The following is a 16,155-nucleotide window of genomic DNA, read 5'->3' as shown; positions in this document are numbered from 1 at the left end:
ATAATTCAATCAACAAGTATCACCGATCAAATAACACGATCAACAACGAACTGAAATCGGTTAGAACATATCATTTAGGAAGAGAACTTATATGCGGGGTTAATCGGGGTTGAAATCGGGGCTGTCGGAGCGGCTGCTGCGGCACCGAGCGGTGACGACGGTGTGTGTGGGGCGACGAAATGGGGCCGGCAGCGGCTGATCCGGAAGCAGCGGTGCTGCGTGACAGATAGAGAGAAGTGAATTTGGGATCCTGTTTCTTCTTTTGTGAGAGGAATCGAGGGAGGGAAAGAAAGGGGGGATTTGGTGAGTGTCTCTGGAAAAACATCAATTCGGATGTTGCAAATTTGAGAAATTTGGGTGTGTTTGGCTTGGGAATTTCAGTAGAGAGACCCGACTGGTTTTGGAATGAGAGTATGTGTTCCTCCTTTTGTTTTAATTCTTTATATTTTGGGGTTGTTTTGTTCAAATGAAATGTGAGGGAGTACACGTGTGTTTTTGAAGTGGGAGTTTTCTTTTTCTTCTTTGTTTATTTCACACAAAAACAATATTAAATGATGATGATAAGGGAAAATTGAAGTATGTGGTGTACGTGTGAATTTAAATGAGAGGGAACTATTTAATTTTTTCTCTTTCAGGTCAGTGCCTTGATTTGGGATTGGGAGTATGTGTTATACACATTCTTAATGGGTTGTTACGTTTATTCTTTGGGCTAATTGGTCCGCTTTATTTTTGTTCTTGCTGGGATGTTTTAAAATAATTGTTGGAGTTGGACGGAGTTAATTAAATCCTCGTGAACCAAGTTTCTTTTAGCAAGATTTGTTGGGGACGTGAGCGGCCGACTGGAATTAATCGAAATAACCAAGCTTCAAATTGCGAAAAATTGTAATTGTATCGATATGAAAATAATCGAATTCATAGGATGCATTCATCTCATTCATTAATTGATTCATTGTGTTGATTTATGTGTTATCTAAATGTTAAATGAGAATCATCGCAAGTGAATCGTGATACCAAGGGGAAGAAAGTACTTGAAAATTAAGCAGTCGAGGTGGGCTTTCTTTTACTAAACTCTTTTATGCTTTCAAAAGTATGATTATGGTGGAATAAGGGTGGTTTAAATTGTTATGTCATGCCATGTTTGTTTTGATGATGAGATTGTCGCCTGATGCCTAGTTTGTGAGTTCGCTCCATTAGGCTATAGGGCTATGTTGAGATTGTGCCTGATGCCTAGTTTGTGAGTGCGCTCCATTAGGCTATAGGGCTATGTTAAACGAATTCGGGTCTGAGTAGGACCACAAACCCTATCAGGCTAGTGTACACAGGTGGGATCGTGAGCCGTCCTTGTTAGTCGGCCGGTCTCGTGGGCGAATAGTGTGGCCACACTTTCGTCGCACTATGGAAAGAGGATGTGATTGAATGATTGTTGAGAAAGTTGTGAGATTGTTTTGACTGGCCAGTCTATGAAATTGTTTTGTGATACTCGATGATATTTCTTTTCTAAATGTAAAACTCGAGTTCACTATGGTATGGATGACATAACTTTCATCAAATGTTTTCGGCATAAGCCCACTGAGTATATTAAGTACTCAGCCCTGCATGTGTTTTCCCTATGTGCAGGTTGAGCGGCAACGAGCAATTGGTGGTGTTGAGCAATTTAAAATTGAAGCATGGTTTGGTTAGTTGTGAACTACGAGTGCCGTTGTGTCTCCACACATGACGTCATTCTTCTCTTGAACGCTTCCGCTGAGACATTGTTTTTACTCATCAATTTTTTAGCTTTGAACCTAATTATTTGGATAATGTCAACCTCTTGGCCCCTTTTTATTAAATATTAATTATTGGTCAAACTCTTTATTGAAACCCTAGTTTCCTTCGTCTGTTTATTAAGTTTTTTTAATCACGATCGCTCGTATTTATTAACCCTAAAGGGCGGTCGTGACAGTTTGGTATCAGAGCCTCAGTTCTTTCCGCTTTGGACCCAAGAGTCTTTTTTAGTCAAAATCTACCCTTGTACTTATAGACTAAAGTGTTAAACGTCGAAGGCTCAACACCACAACTCGTCACGCCCAACCACAAAAGAAGAGGTAAGAATATTTTGGCGACTTTTTAAATGAATTACTGAAATCTTTGAAATTCGAATGAAAAATGGTTCCTTGTGAAAATGGCAATTTTGTGGCCTATTGGAAATCTAAAATAAAATTGCTTTTGGAAAAAAATTGTGGTCATACGAGACGTGAGACACAATGGGAGAATGTGATTGAAGGTGTTGAATGTTATGGATATTGAAGTGTGAATATGAATCGCATGCTTGAGGCGGAGACTTGTTATTACATGTTTGAACTGCGAATTTAATTTAAATGACATACATGCTGATTACTTGAGCTGTAATTTTTTTTTTTTGCCTTGTGGTCGAAATTGTATGATTACGAAACTGTGAATACAAAGCATGATGAGTGCATAGTTGCAATTTTGTGATTGTGATACAGATGTCCATGGATGATTGGATTGGTTGAGTTACTATTTTAAATATTAATATACGCTAGATGAAATGATGTGGAATGCCAAATGGTTTATATGGATAAACATGTTTGACTGCGCAATATATAAATGACGTTTTATGTGATGATGATTCATGATTGATGAAGTATGAGGTATCGTATAGAATCAACCTATTTGTGCAAACGATGAATATTTGCTGAATTTTTGAAGTTGACTGCGCAGTTCTGCCATAAATTCTTTTTCTCGACCAGTGAGTTACGTATCGATCTGACCGACCTAAAAAGATTATTTTGATGTGAAATTTTAATTGAATGATATTTGATGTGTCTACTGTATTGTGGAAAAATTTCAGCCCCAACGGAGTCCGGATGAATTTTAAATGATTTTTACAAAATGACCGCGCTTTTCTGCCAGATTTTTATCCTTGCGAAAATGATGATGTTGTTGTGTTTTAAATGATATGCATGATATGTATGTGTTAAGGAACCCACTCTATGATGAAGTGATATGTTATTCGATGATGTATGCTACGGTGTGTTTCCTTTTGTTGTTGGGGAAAAGGGAAACGTTGGGGACATGCATAATTATGAGTCAATGTTGGTGACTGATTGGTAATACACATTATCTAAAGGTGATAACTCGTGCACGAAGCGTGATAACAAAGGGAAAGAAGTACTTAAGGTCTAAACGGTCGAGGTGGGCTTTCTTTTAACTAAGGACAATGTCCTAAATACTTTATCGCTGGAAATTGCTATGTTTATCATGTCGTGTTTTGTTTTAACGTGCCTATCTGATGTGGCTTTTGCCACTATTATTTAAATTGAATTCGGGTCCTCGTAGGGCCGCAAACCCTACTTGGATTAGTGTACACCTATGGTAGATCGTGTGCTAGCGTACGGGCTGGCCGGTCTAGTGACCTGGTTTGCGGCCGCATTCCTTGTCATGTATTGGCAGATATGGCTAACGTCAATGGGAAAATGACTGATCAGGCGACTTTTACTATGGAAAATGATTTTGAGTGTCTCGGTCCTTTCTAAAGCTAAACCCCGATGGTTACTTACGTATGGCATGATAAATTATAATTTTTACTTAAAAATGTTTTCGGCATGAGCCACTGAGTAGTTTTTTTATAGTACTCAGCCCTGCATGTGTTTTCCCTATGTGCAGGTTGAGCGGCGACGAGCGGTTGGTGGTGTTGAGCAAATATCAATAAAAACTATGGTTGTCTTGAAACACCGAGTGTCGTTGTGTCTCCACACATGACTTCACTCTTCTCTTGGATGCTTCCGCTGTGACATTTCCTTTACTTATCTTTTATTAAACTTTGAAGTTGTTTATTTGAACGTTTGGAAACTTGGTATCATTTGAATAATGTCAAACCCTTGGTCGTTTTATTAATTCTGGGTCAAACCTTTATTGAGACCCTAGTTTTCTATGTCTGTTCTTTAAGTTCTTTAATCACGATCGCCAGTATTTATTAACCCTAAAGGGCGGTCGTAACAGTTTGGTATCAGAGCCTCAGTTTCTTTCCGCTCTGGACCCAAGAGTCTTGTTTGAGTCAAAATCCATTCATGTGTAAATTGGCTAAATGATAAACATCGAAAGCTCAACACCACAACTCGTCCCTGCCCAACCACGAAGAATGAGGTAACAAGTACTTTGATAGTTTTTTATATGAACTGTGAAATGTTGGAAATTTCGATGGGAATATTACTCTCGTGAAAATGGAAGTACTTCTATGGGAATCGAGGTTGATATAACATTTTAAAAAATTTTGCTTGGAGATGAAATGATGAATATGCATGGGTATGAAATTGTTAATTGCGTTTATGCCAAAAATAATGAATGTCGTTATGAAAATGAACTCGTATTTTTTTACTTGAATATGTGTTAAAACTATATGAGTTGGATGAAATTGTATGATGATGAGTATTCGACTGCATTATGAAACAACATCTATGAGAGTGAACTTGAGCATGCTACTATACCTAGTAGTAAATCGTGTGATGAATGTAAACTTTACGATAATAATGAACATGGAGATGCGAAATGCCTAGTGCAAGGCGAGTGGCCTATGGCGAAGTCGGCGTACTACGACTCGACGAAACGCGAAAATGCACAAATTAATAACCTTGGAATCTAAATTTTTTTTACATGATGCAAAATCTTTTGATACATAGCCACCTTCATATGCATCATGTTCTCAGCATCTCTCTTTGAAACTTAAACCTCATTATTTCCTCTATCCTTGGAATGATGCTGAGTTTTCTTTTTTTTCCTTTTCTTTTAGATGGTCCATCAGTATTATGCTCCGATGCGTAATAGTTACGCCAGCAATAGGGACCACCCAGTTGAGCGCTACCAAGACTACGAGTGGGATGGGAAGCTCTTCCTTATGTCCTACGTCACCGAGTTCTAAGATAGTTGGATGAACGCCTACGCGTATGGGGAAACCACCCATCACGAGGGGATCAAAAAGCTCATCCACACTCTACCATCTCCTTAGAGCGAGTGGGCCGCCCAGGCGTCTGAGTCATTCACATGGTATAGCCCGCCCGAATACACAGCGCGGGGAGATTTGGTCGGCCTTATAAAGGTGCTACTTCCGGCCATGACATCTGCATTCGACGGACCACCACGTGATCCACCTCCACATATCTATCCGCCGGTTCAAGCCCGCATGCGGAAGTATCGCTGCGACGAGGAGCCACATGTCTCCCGTGTTCCTAAGAGAATGAGACTCGGGATACGTACCTCAGCCCCTCTGAGAATAGACCGAGGAGTTGATAGGATGCTCGGGATGACCCCTCCACCCGTAGCTGCCGAGGAGGAAAGTGGAGAAGAGGAGTCAGACGAGGAGGAAGAGGACCCAAATGGAGAGGGTGTTGGAGAGACCGAGGGGAAGGAGGAGAAGGATGGAGATAATTAGAAATGATAATTTTGGGATATCTTATTACCCTTTCCCCACGTTTTGATACTCTACTGTTTTGCTTGACCTTACCGTCTTCTTCCCACTTTTGTTTTACTCTTTAGCTTTTATTGTGTTGGAACTAAGACCTCTTAGAGGCAACGTTTGATATTTCTATGGGAAATTTTTGTCTTTTCCTATCCTATTGTGCAATGATTGGGTACCATTCCTTATTATCTAATTGTGCGATTACCCTTTTGCTAACCTATGGCGCAATTACCTTTTGCTATACTATATTGTAATTGTCTTTTCCTATTGCACCATTTACCTTCGACGTACTATTACGCTATCATCTTTTGCTACTCGATTGTACAATTGCTTCTTGCCATGACTTGAAACCATCTTTACTATCCCATTATGCAATTGTCTTTTATTATCTTATTGTACAATTGTATTCGGCCACGCTATCTTGCAGTTGTCTCTTACCGTTCTATTGAATACTTGCGATTGCCATTCTATTGTACAAATTGTCTCCTATTACACTATTGAACAGTTACCTTTTACTATTCTGTTGGGCAATCCCTCTTTTACTATCTGGTGACACAATTGCCTCTTGTTATGCTATTCTGCAAATACTCTCTTGCTATCATTTGGTACAATTGCATTTTGATACCCTGTCTTGCAAAAACTCCTTATTATTCTATGATGCAATTGTCCCTTGATTCCCCCTCTTCAACTGTACCACATAACTATCCTTGGGTTTTGAATAAATGCAATAATAACTCTTGTGTTAATAAATCAGAATGCCGCCAAGGCGTAACATAAGGTGTAAGAACCCGGAACCTACCCTCCAGACGGTAGAAGGAAGTGTGACACAACCCATTCCTCCACCACCACCACCTCCTCCACCTCCGGTTAACCGTAAGATTGTGAAGCTGTTCCTAGATCAGAAACCTCCCATCTTTGATGGAATGGGAGAGCCGGCCAAGGCCGAATCATGGATACGCTATTGGAGCGCATTTTTGCAATCCTGGGGTGCAACGATAGAGAACGGATGACTTGTGTGACCTACCAACTAACCGAGGCTGCTGAGTTCTGGTGGGATACCCGGATGAAGACAATGCCTCGAGATCAAGTAGCGGGGATGACTTGGGAAGGCTTCAAGACCGAAATGTATGATAAGTACGTACCAAAGAGCTATCGGAAGGCAAAGGCGTTGGAATTTTACAATTTGACCCAAGGGCGCATGACTGTAACCGAATACGACCGTGCGCTCAACAGCATGACCCGGTACCCACCTGATCAAGCCGATACTGACGAAAAAGCTGGCTAAAAAGTTCCGTGAGGGACTAAGGCATGAGATAAGGATGTCGTTGGCTAGTCATGGGAAACTACCTTACGCGGAAACATTAGCCCTTGCACTAGACATTGAGGCAGCTATGCCCCAGGAGAAGATGAAGGATAACACTACCTTGGCACCACCTCCCCCACACCACTCTCGAGAGAAGAGGAAGTGGGAGGGAAACAGGATCCCATACGACAACAAAAGGTATCAGCACACCCAGAACCAACCGCAGTATGGGGGAGGGCAAAACTCCACTAGCCAGAGAGGTGATTTCCGACCCAAGCCACCCCAGTGCACTGTGTGCTCGAAGTATCATTTTGGAGAGTGTAGAATCCAGAATACCACTAGATGCTTTAACTATGGGGGAAACGGCCACTACTCTAGAGAGTGTCCGAGCAAGAGGGTGGCAATGGAGTCGAGGCAGAACACTCAAGGACCCTGCATGCAGCCAAGGGCACCGCAGATAGAATCAAGGGGAAGTCGCGATCAACCTCCGCGACAACAACAACCTTACCGCCCAAGACTTCCTTCTCAGGCTAGAGCATATGCCTTGAGTCGGAAACAACCCAAGATTGAACAGGGGAGTCACGAAAATGGAAACCTAGCAGGTATGGGCAAAATCCTCGACACTCCTATTGTTGTGTTGTTTGATACGGGCGCATTGCATTCATTCATATCTGACTTGTGCGTGGATACTTTGAGCTTGCCTATTAACAAATCTGAACACAAGATGATAGTGACTTCACCAGTGGGTGGGACAATAGAAATCTCTCGAACATGCCCGAACGTAGAAATTGTTATGGGAGGCCTTAAGATAGTCGCTCACGATCTGCAAGTTATGGCGATCGGAGACATCGACGTAATCTTAGGAATGGATTGGTTGACCTCGAATTTTGCGACGATTCATTGTAAGGAGAGACAAATATCTCTACAAGCCCCGGGGGAGGAACCCACCATATACTATGGAATCTCGATGAACCGGTGAACCTCTATCACCTCCGCGCTCCAAGCTAGTACGATGGTGAGGAAAGGGCGTCCTGCTTTTCTTGTCTATCTACAAGGAGAGGAGAAATGAGAAAGGGAAATAGAAGATGTTTCCATCGTGCGAGAGTTTCCAGATGTTTTTACCGAAGCTTTGCCTGGACCGCCGCCAGATCGACAATTGGAGTTCACAATCGACCTAGCGCCAGGGTCGGCGCCTGTGTCCAAGGCACCCTACCGAATGGCGCCTAAGGAGTTAGAGGAACTCAAGATACAGCTTCAAGAGCTTATGGACCTGGGTTTCATTAGACCTAGTGTTTCACCGTGGGGCGTGCCTGTGCTTTTTGTGAAAAAGAAGGATGGATCGATGAGAATGTGTATCGATTATAGGGAGCTGAACAAGATGACTCTCAAGAACAAATATCCACTGCCAAGGATAGATGATCTTTTCGATCAACTTTGAGGGGCCGGTGTGTTCTCAAAGATGGACTTAAGGTCTGGATACCATCAGTTAAGAGTCTGAGGAGAAGATGTACCAAAGACGGCCTTTCGTTCGAGACATGGCCACTATGAGTTTGTTGTGATGCCGTTTGGGTTGACTAATGCACCTGCGGTATTCATGGACTTGATGAATCGAGTGTTTCATCCGTACTTGGATAAGTTCGTTTTGGTGTTCATAGACGACGTACTCGTTTACTCGAAGAATGAGAAGGAGCACGAGGAACATCTGTGAATCACTTTGGAAACGCTGAGGAGTAAGAAACTATACGCCAAATTCAGCAAGTGTGAGTTTTGGCTTAAGGAAGTAAATTTCCTAGGTCACATCGTGTCGGCGGAAGGAATTCGAGTGGATCCCGCTAAGGTTGAGGTGGTACAACAGTGGAAAGCACCTTCGACACCAAACGAGAGTCGGAGTTTCCTAGGGTTGGCAGGATACTACCGAAGGTTTATAGAGGGATTCTCCAAGATAGCGAGACCCATGACACAACAACTCAAGAAGGGGGTGAAAGTCAATTGGCCCCCGAGTGTGAGGCAAGTTTTCAACTCTTGAAGGAAAAGCTAACTAGTGCACCGATCTTAGCTGTGCCAGAACCTGGAGTAAACTACGTGGTATACATGGACGCTTCGAAGGTGGGACTTGGATGTGTGTTGATGCAAAACAACAAGGTGATTGCTTACGCATCTCGACAATTGAGGCCACACGAGTTGAACTATCTAACCCACGACTTGGAGTTAGCAGCAGTGGTACACGCCTTAAAGATTTGGAGACATCACCTCTACGGAGTTCGATGTGAGATCTTTACGGACCACAAAAGCCTGAAATATTTCTTCGAGCAAAAGGATTTAAACATGTGACAACGAAGATGGCTCAAATTGGTGATGGACTACGATTGTGGCATCAATTACCACCCTGGCAAGGTAAATGTAGTGGCAGATGCCTTGAGCCGGAAGGGCCATTCCCAACTGGCCACTTTTCTCACCAAAGAAGAAAGCCTGGTCCGCGAGTTTAGTAAGACGCGTTTAGAAGTGGTAAGAGCACCTGAAACAGTGGAAGCGCGAATCGCCACTTTAGTTGTTGAACCTGATCTAAGGTTGAGAATTATTGAAGCACAACGGATGGATGCGAAACTAGATGAAATTCGTGTAGAAGTGAGAACCGGCGAATCTGGAAACTTTAGTGAAAAAGGTGACAACGCTCTTACCTTCAAAGGAAGACTATGCATACCGGACAACGAGGAGCTCAAAAACGAAGTGATGAGCGAAGCACATGAGACTCCTTACACCGCCCACCCAGGAAGTACGAAGATGTATCAAGACTTGAAGAAGTCCTTTTGGTGGAATGGTATGAAGAGAGATATAGCGGCATTTGTGGAGCACTGCTTAGCCTGCCAACAGGTGAAGGCTCTACATCAATGACCGTACAGAAAGTTGCAACCCCTAGAGATTCCCGAGTGGAAATGGGAGCACATCGCCATGGATTTTGTGACAGCATTGCCAAAGATGCAAAAAGGGAATACTGCAATATGGGTAATTATAGACCGACTCACCAAGAGTGCACACTTCATAACGATCCCCATAACCTATGGATCAAACAAGCTAGCTCAAGTGTATATAAAGGAAATAGTGCGACTGCATGGAGTCCCAGTGACGATCACGTCTAACCGTGACCCGAAATTCACATCAAGATGTTGGATCAGCCTACAACGTGAGCTAGGCACTCGACTGAACTTCAGCACAGCGTTTCACCCGCAGACGGATGGGCAATCCGAAAGAATGATCCAAACCCTCGAGGATATGTTGAGAGCCGTGGTGTTAGACCGAGGAGGAAGTTGGGAGTCCGCACTACCACTAATTGAGTTCGCCTACAACAACAGTTTCCAGGCAACGATAAACATGGCGACGTACGAAGCCTTGTATGGGAGAAAGTGTAGATCCCCGCTTTACTGGGATGAAGTTGGCGAGAGAATAGTACTTGAACCCTATGCAGTTGAAGAAATGGTCGGAATCATTCGACAAATTCGTGCAAGGATAAAAGAAGCTCAAGACAGACAGAAGTCATACGTGGATGCACGACGAACCGACTTACAATTTCAAGCGGGCGACAAGGTCTTTCTCAAAGTATCCCCGTCGAAAGGGATAACGGGCTTTGGTGTCAAGGGAAAATTGAAACCGTGATTTATTAGGCCTTATGAAATCCTCGAAGGAGTGGGTCCTGTTGCATACCGGTTGGCGCTACCCCCGAGCCTTGAAAACGTGCACAACGTCTTTCATGTGTCGCAATTGCGGAAATACGTGTTTGACCCAATGATTCACTACAAAGAAGTCACTTTGAACCCGGACTTGAGCTACGAAGAGAGACCCCAGATGACTTTAGACCGAAAGGTCCAGAACGTGAGGAATAAACCGATTGCTTACGTGAAGGTACTTTGGAGAAACCACGAGCACGAGGAAGCCACGTGGGAGCTTGAGGACAAGATGATAGAATCGTACCCAGAACTCTTCCCATGAAAGTATCAAATTTCGGGACGAAATTTCTTTTAAGAGTGGTAGGATGTAACGTTCCACTTTTTGGAACCCTGATTTTCGAACCCTAAGACGATTGCTTTTATTTCTTTTAATGTCGCGAATTAAATGACGGATTGTTATGTGATTTCTTTGGTAACCTAATTTTGATTTGACTAAGTCAACTTCATTGATTTTTATGACGTGGCTTTTAAATAATTGATGCGGATGAAATATATTGCGGTGAATTATTTTCCTAATGGTGAGTGAGATTTAATAGGATCATCAATAATTACCTTGGCCATTTTATTTGGAATTTTCGACCACTATTAATTATTGGAGAGAAATTCTATTTTCCTGGATTTAATTATTTGCTTGGGATAATTATCCAAATTAAATCCAAAGCCCGATTATTCCTTATTCTCTCCATGAAAAAAAATCGACGCCTATGCCTTATACCATGGAGATTTCGAAAATCTCCTACTTATGGGAGGAGGAAATTATTTTGATCCCCTATCTATTTCTTTCCATGAGTGAATTGAAATATCCTAGCAAATATTGTCTTACCTTATTCAATTAAAAAAATTTGAAATTGATTCCTTGTGGGAGGAACATAAAAATCGCCTACTCCCTATTTTAATAGTAAGATTTTATTATTTTATTCTGTTCCGTATTATTTTATTCCACTCTGTGAAAATAGCCAAGATTTCGAAATATTCTCCCCCACATTCACGCCTATTTTCTCCATTCCCTCATATTCTCCCAAATCTTTATTTAATTATGGGATATTTTATTTCTAACTCTATAAATAAGGGAGGAGAGAAAACCCTAAACCTAGCCACTACACGCCTCCTCTCTCCCTCCTACATGCCTCCTCTCTTCTCCACTCCTCTACCACTTGTTCTTCCCTTTCTCTCAAGACCTCTTCATCCCTTGCCAAGAACTTGTTGAAGAATCAAGATTTATATTTGTTCTACCGATCGTTTCAATCAAGAAAGGTACAATCGAACTTTTTCTTCATCCTCTCCATTCAAACCTTGTTTTGACTCCCTCATGCATATAGTGAGTGTAGGGATTTCAAATCTAGGAATTTAATCGGGGGGAATTCGTGTTTGAATGAGAGCAATTTGTGAATGTGTTTTGAATGAATTTGTGTGAAGTCTAAATGAATCAAGGGTGAAAGATGTGTGATTATATGAGAACATAATTTGAGAACCTTTTTAGGCATGGTTGTGTGTTGCAAGCATAAAAAGGTTGAGTTTGGATGAATGAGGGTAAAACCCTAATTCGAATTTTGAAGCATGAAATCTGTAGTATTCGGACAGTAGGTTCTGATGCATGTTTGACCAACCAAACGAACTCCTTTTTGTACGATTCTTTTTACGGAGTAACCCTCAAGGTTCCTTCTATGTCGTGTGTGAATTTCAACCTATTTGGACGAAAGATGAATATTTGGTGAATTTTTGAATTTGACTGTGCAGTTCTGCCAGAAATTATTTTTCTCGACCAGTGAGTTACGTTTCGATCTGACCAACCTAAAAAGATTATTTTGATGTGAAATTTTAATTGAATGATATTTGATGTGTCTACTGTATTTTGGGAAAATTTCAGCCCCAACGGAGGCTGGATGAATTTTAAATGATTTTTATAAAATAACCGCGCTTTTCTGCCAGATTTCTATCCTTGCGAAAATGACGATGTTGTTGTGTTTTAAATGATATACATGATATGTATGTGTTAAGGAACCCACTCTATGTTGAAGTGATGTGTTATTCGATGATGCATGCTACGGTGTGTTTCCTTTTGTTGTTGGGGAAAAGGGAAACGTTGGGGACATGCATAATTATGAGTCAATGTTGGTGACTGATTGGTAATACACATTATCTAAAGGTGATAACTCGTGCACGAAGCGCGATAACAAAGGGAAAGAAGTATTTAAGGTCAAAACGGTCGAGGTGGGCTTTCTTTTAACTAAGGACAATGTCCTAAATACTTTATCGCTGGAAATTGCTATTTTTATCATGTCGTGTTTTGTTTTAACGTGCCTATCTGATGTGGCTTTTGCCACTATTATTTAAATCGAATTCGGGTCCTCGTAGGGCAGCAATCCCAACGTGGATTAGTGTACACCTATGGTAGATCGTGTGCTAGCGTACGGGCTGACCGGTCTAGTGACCTGGTTTGCGGCCGCATTCCTTGTCATGTATTGGCAGATATGGCTAACGTCTATGGGAAAATGACTGATCAGTCGACTTTTACTATGGAAAATGATTTTGAGTGCCTTGGGCCTTTTTAAAGCTAAACCCCGATGGTTACTTACGTATGGCATGATAAATTATAATTTTTACTTAAAAATGTTTTCGGCATGAGCCACTGAGTATTTTTTTTATAGTACTCAGCCCTGCATGTGTTTTCCCTATGTGCAGGTTGAGCGGCGACGAGCGGTTGGTGGTGTTGAGCAAATATCAATAAAAACTATGGTTGTCTTGAAACACCGAGTGTCGTTGTGTCTCCACACATGACTTCACTCTTCTCTTGGATGCTTCCGCTGTGACATTTCCTTTACTTATCTTTTATTAAACTTTGAAGCTGTTTATTTGAACGTTTGGAAACTTGGTATCATTTGAATAATGTCAAACCCTTGGTCGTTTTATTAATTCTGGGTCAAACCTTTATTGAGACCCTAGTTTTCTATGTCTGTTCTTTAAGTTCTTTAATCACGATCGCCCGCATTTATTAACCCTAAAGGGCGGGCGTGACAGTAATAGTAAATGTGTATTCCGTTTCCTTTCAAACATTTGTAATTTAAGACTTAACTCGATACTAAATGTTTCATTGCTCAAGAAAATAAATAAAAAATCTTTTTTTCTCTTTATATAAATTTCTAGTCTAAATTCCGAGAATTTAGATCGCGGCTATTACATATTTAGTCTCTAGTTCTACACTAAGAAGGTGTTAGGTTGAGATTTTTTAGCTTAATTGAGAATTGAGATGCATTTTCAGCCACTTATCCACATCATTTTCGAAATGTCAACTGCAAGTAGATTATGTCAACTCGGGGGTATTATCGTCAATAGCCTACACATCAAATGTCAATAGCCTGCACATGACATTATATGTGTATAGTTAACATGAATTGTATATGTAGTTGACATTATATGCGTGTAGTTGACATGAACTGTATATGTAGTTAACATGGATTGTACATATAGTTGACATTATATGTGTGTAGTTGACATGAATTGTATATGTAGTTGACATTATATGTGTGTAGTTGACATGAGTTGTATATGTAGTTGACAAAAAAAATTAAAAATAAAATTTAAAAAAAATAAAAAATTATTAAAATTAAAAAATATATATTGAATAAAATGTACCATGAAATTACCATTTTGCCCTTTCATAATTAATTAATCTAAAAATATTTTCCATGTGACAAATTATGCACCACTCATTTAATAAAAATAAGTAGCTGATAATGCATCTCAATTCTCAATTAGGCTAAAAAATCTCAATTGATCACAACCCTATAAATGTATATATATTATAGGGATGTATTGAGATTCATAAGTTAAATACTGTTCAAAATCAAAACACTTGTAGTCCATTGGATCTTGTGATCTAATGGTCAGATTAATGTCTGTAGCTTGGCTAATAATGTAACATCTTAGACTAATAATGTAACTTATCACAACCATCCAATCTAAGGGTCCAAGGGCTGAGATTTGCTTTGATTTTTGACAGAATTTCACTTATTGACCATAGTGCGTCCCATTATATATAGAGAGAGTCCCCTTTTAGAATACAATAACATATCACACGTCATTTGGTAAAAAAAAACATTTTAACATTTTCAAATATAGTAGTATAATTTTCTGACACACAATAACATAGGGGTGTGATCCATTGCTAAATATTCTTAAGTTACTAACTTGTTAACTCATTAACGTTGTGTATTAAAAATCTCAACACGATGATAATGAAATGTCAACATAAACTTAAGTTGATATTTTAATACATTGTATTGACATTTTAATGTGATCGTGTTGACATTTTTAATACACTACGTTAATGAGTTAGCAAGTTAGCTATTTAAGAAAAATTAGCATTATAACGCACTCCAACAACGTATATATAATTAGCTAGAATAATACACGCCATCCCAATATCATTAGCAATGCAGCGTAGATGACGATATAGCTTGACATTAACTTGCTTGAAAAATCTTCATCAAGTCTTATGTGCTCAGCCACATCGAAATCACCTATCAGAAAAAAAAAATAATTACGATTGACGAAATCAAAATACTAACAAAAACGGTTTAGTTAGGAAGATGATATATAGACCTCGTTTGGGGCCATAACCGCAAGCGGCGTTGATCGTTTCTCGCACATCATTAAGCGTAGCCTTGTTATAAAATCGAAAATGCTGGAAGATTTGTTGAATGCATTCGAGTACGAGGTTAGTCTCCTCCCGACAAGGCCCTTGGCAGTATTGGTCGGCGCATTCGTGTGGCACCTTCAACTCTCCCTTCTCACTCAATCTATACTCTTCATCGCACATACTATAGATCTGTCAAATGCCACACCACACATGTTTCAGGACTCGTTGGGTTAGGGTTATCATTAAAGTAATGCTCCATCCTTCTAAAATATAAAGTCTTGACTCGATGCAAGTTTTATAAATTTTAACGGAAGTAGATAGAAAAAGTTAATGAAATGTGATTCTGCTTTTACTTTATTTAATGTAAATGAGTTAATGGAATTGGGATACAATGAAGACAGTGAAATGGTAATATTTAAAAGAGAGGAAGACTTGCATTTCTGTTGTTAAAACATTCAAGGGCATTGACGAAAATGGGATCTTGGTCTTCTCCTTCACCGTCTTCAGCTCCTGCTTCTGCCACAAACTCGTCTGCTATGACTTTTGCGGCACCTAGATCACCACTGTGCGCTTGCCCTGTCCAAATAGATACTATATGAATTAATATTGGAAAAATTAAGATATAGTCTCATTATCTCCTAAAAATAGAGATTTTTGGAATGATAATGCGTAATTGATAAAGTATAAGAAAAAAAAAAGAAGAAGTAAATTAATATATTATTAGTAGTATAATAATGCTTGGTGAAAAAGATTTAAAAATAAAAAGTTGAGTAATTTAGTGGATATACTAAATGATAAAATAAGATTATAGACGTATGAAATTTCATACGTAAGGCACAAGCGAAGAGGCAAGTTGCAGCACAAACGAGGAGAATTGATTTCCTAATGAGTGCCATTGCTAGAGTTGGATATAATTATTTATCAAGATATGATTCGGACACAGCTATATATAATATAAATACTGTATACGTTTCTATATTTAATACACATAATTTTATTTAATAATTAAATTATCCGCAAGTCAAAACTAACATTC

The 16,155-nt window shown here is 40.0% G+C and overlaps 1 protein-coding gene across 1 annotated transcript; it reads right to left on the bottom strand.

The window, feature by feature from the left end:
• Positions 1–14,617: 14,617 nt before the first annotated feature.
• LOC121774628 lies at positions 14,618–16,016 on the bottom strand. Its single transcript, XM_042171492.1, has 4 exons — positions 15,949–16,016; positions 15,556–15,695; positions 15,083–15,308; positions 14,618–15,000 (listed from the first exon to the last, which is right to left on the bottom strand). The coding sequence occupies exons 1-4, from the start codon at positions 16,013–16,015 to the stop codon at positions 14,879–14,881; spliced, it is 555 nt and encodes a 184-aa protein (XP_042027426.1). The 5' UTR covers position 16,016; the 3' UTR covers positions 14,618–14,878.
• Between the last annotated feature and the right edge of the window lie 139 nt (positions 16,017–16,155).

Source organism: Salvia splendens, chromosome 17 (assembly GCF_004379255.2).
Source record: "Salvia splendens isolate huo1 chromosome 17, SspV2, whole genome shotgun sequence".
Taxonomy (NCBI): domain Eukaryota; kingdom Viridiplantae; phylum Streptophyta; class Magnoliopsida; order Lamiales; family Lamiaceae; genus Salvia; species Salvia splendens.
This window is presented reverse-complemented; position numbering and strand designations above follow the sequence as displayed.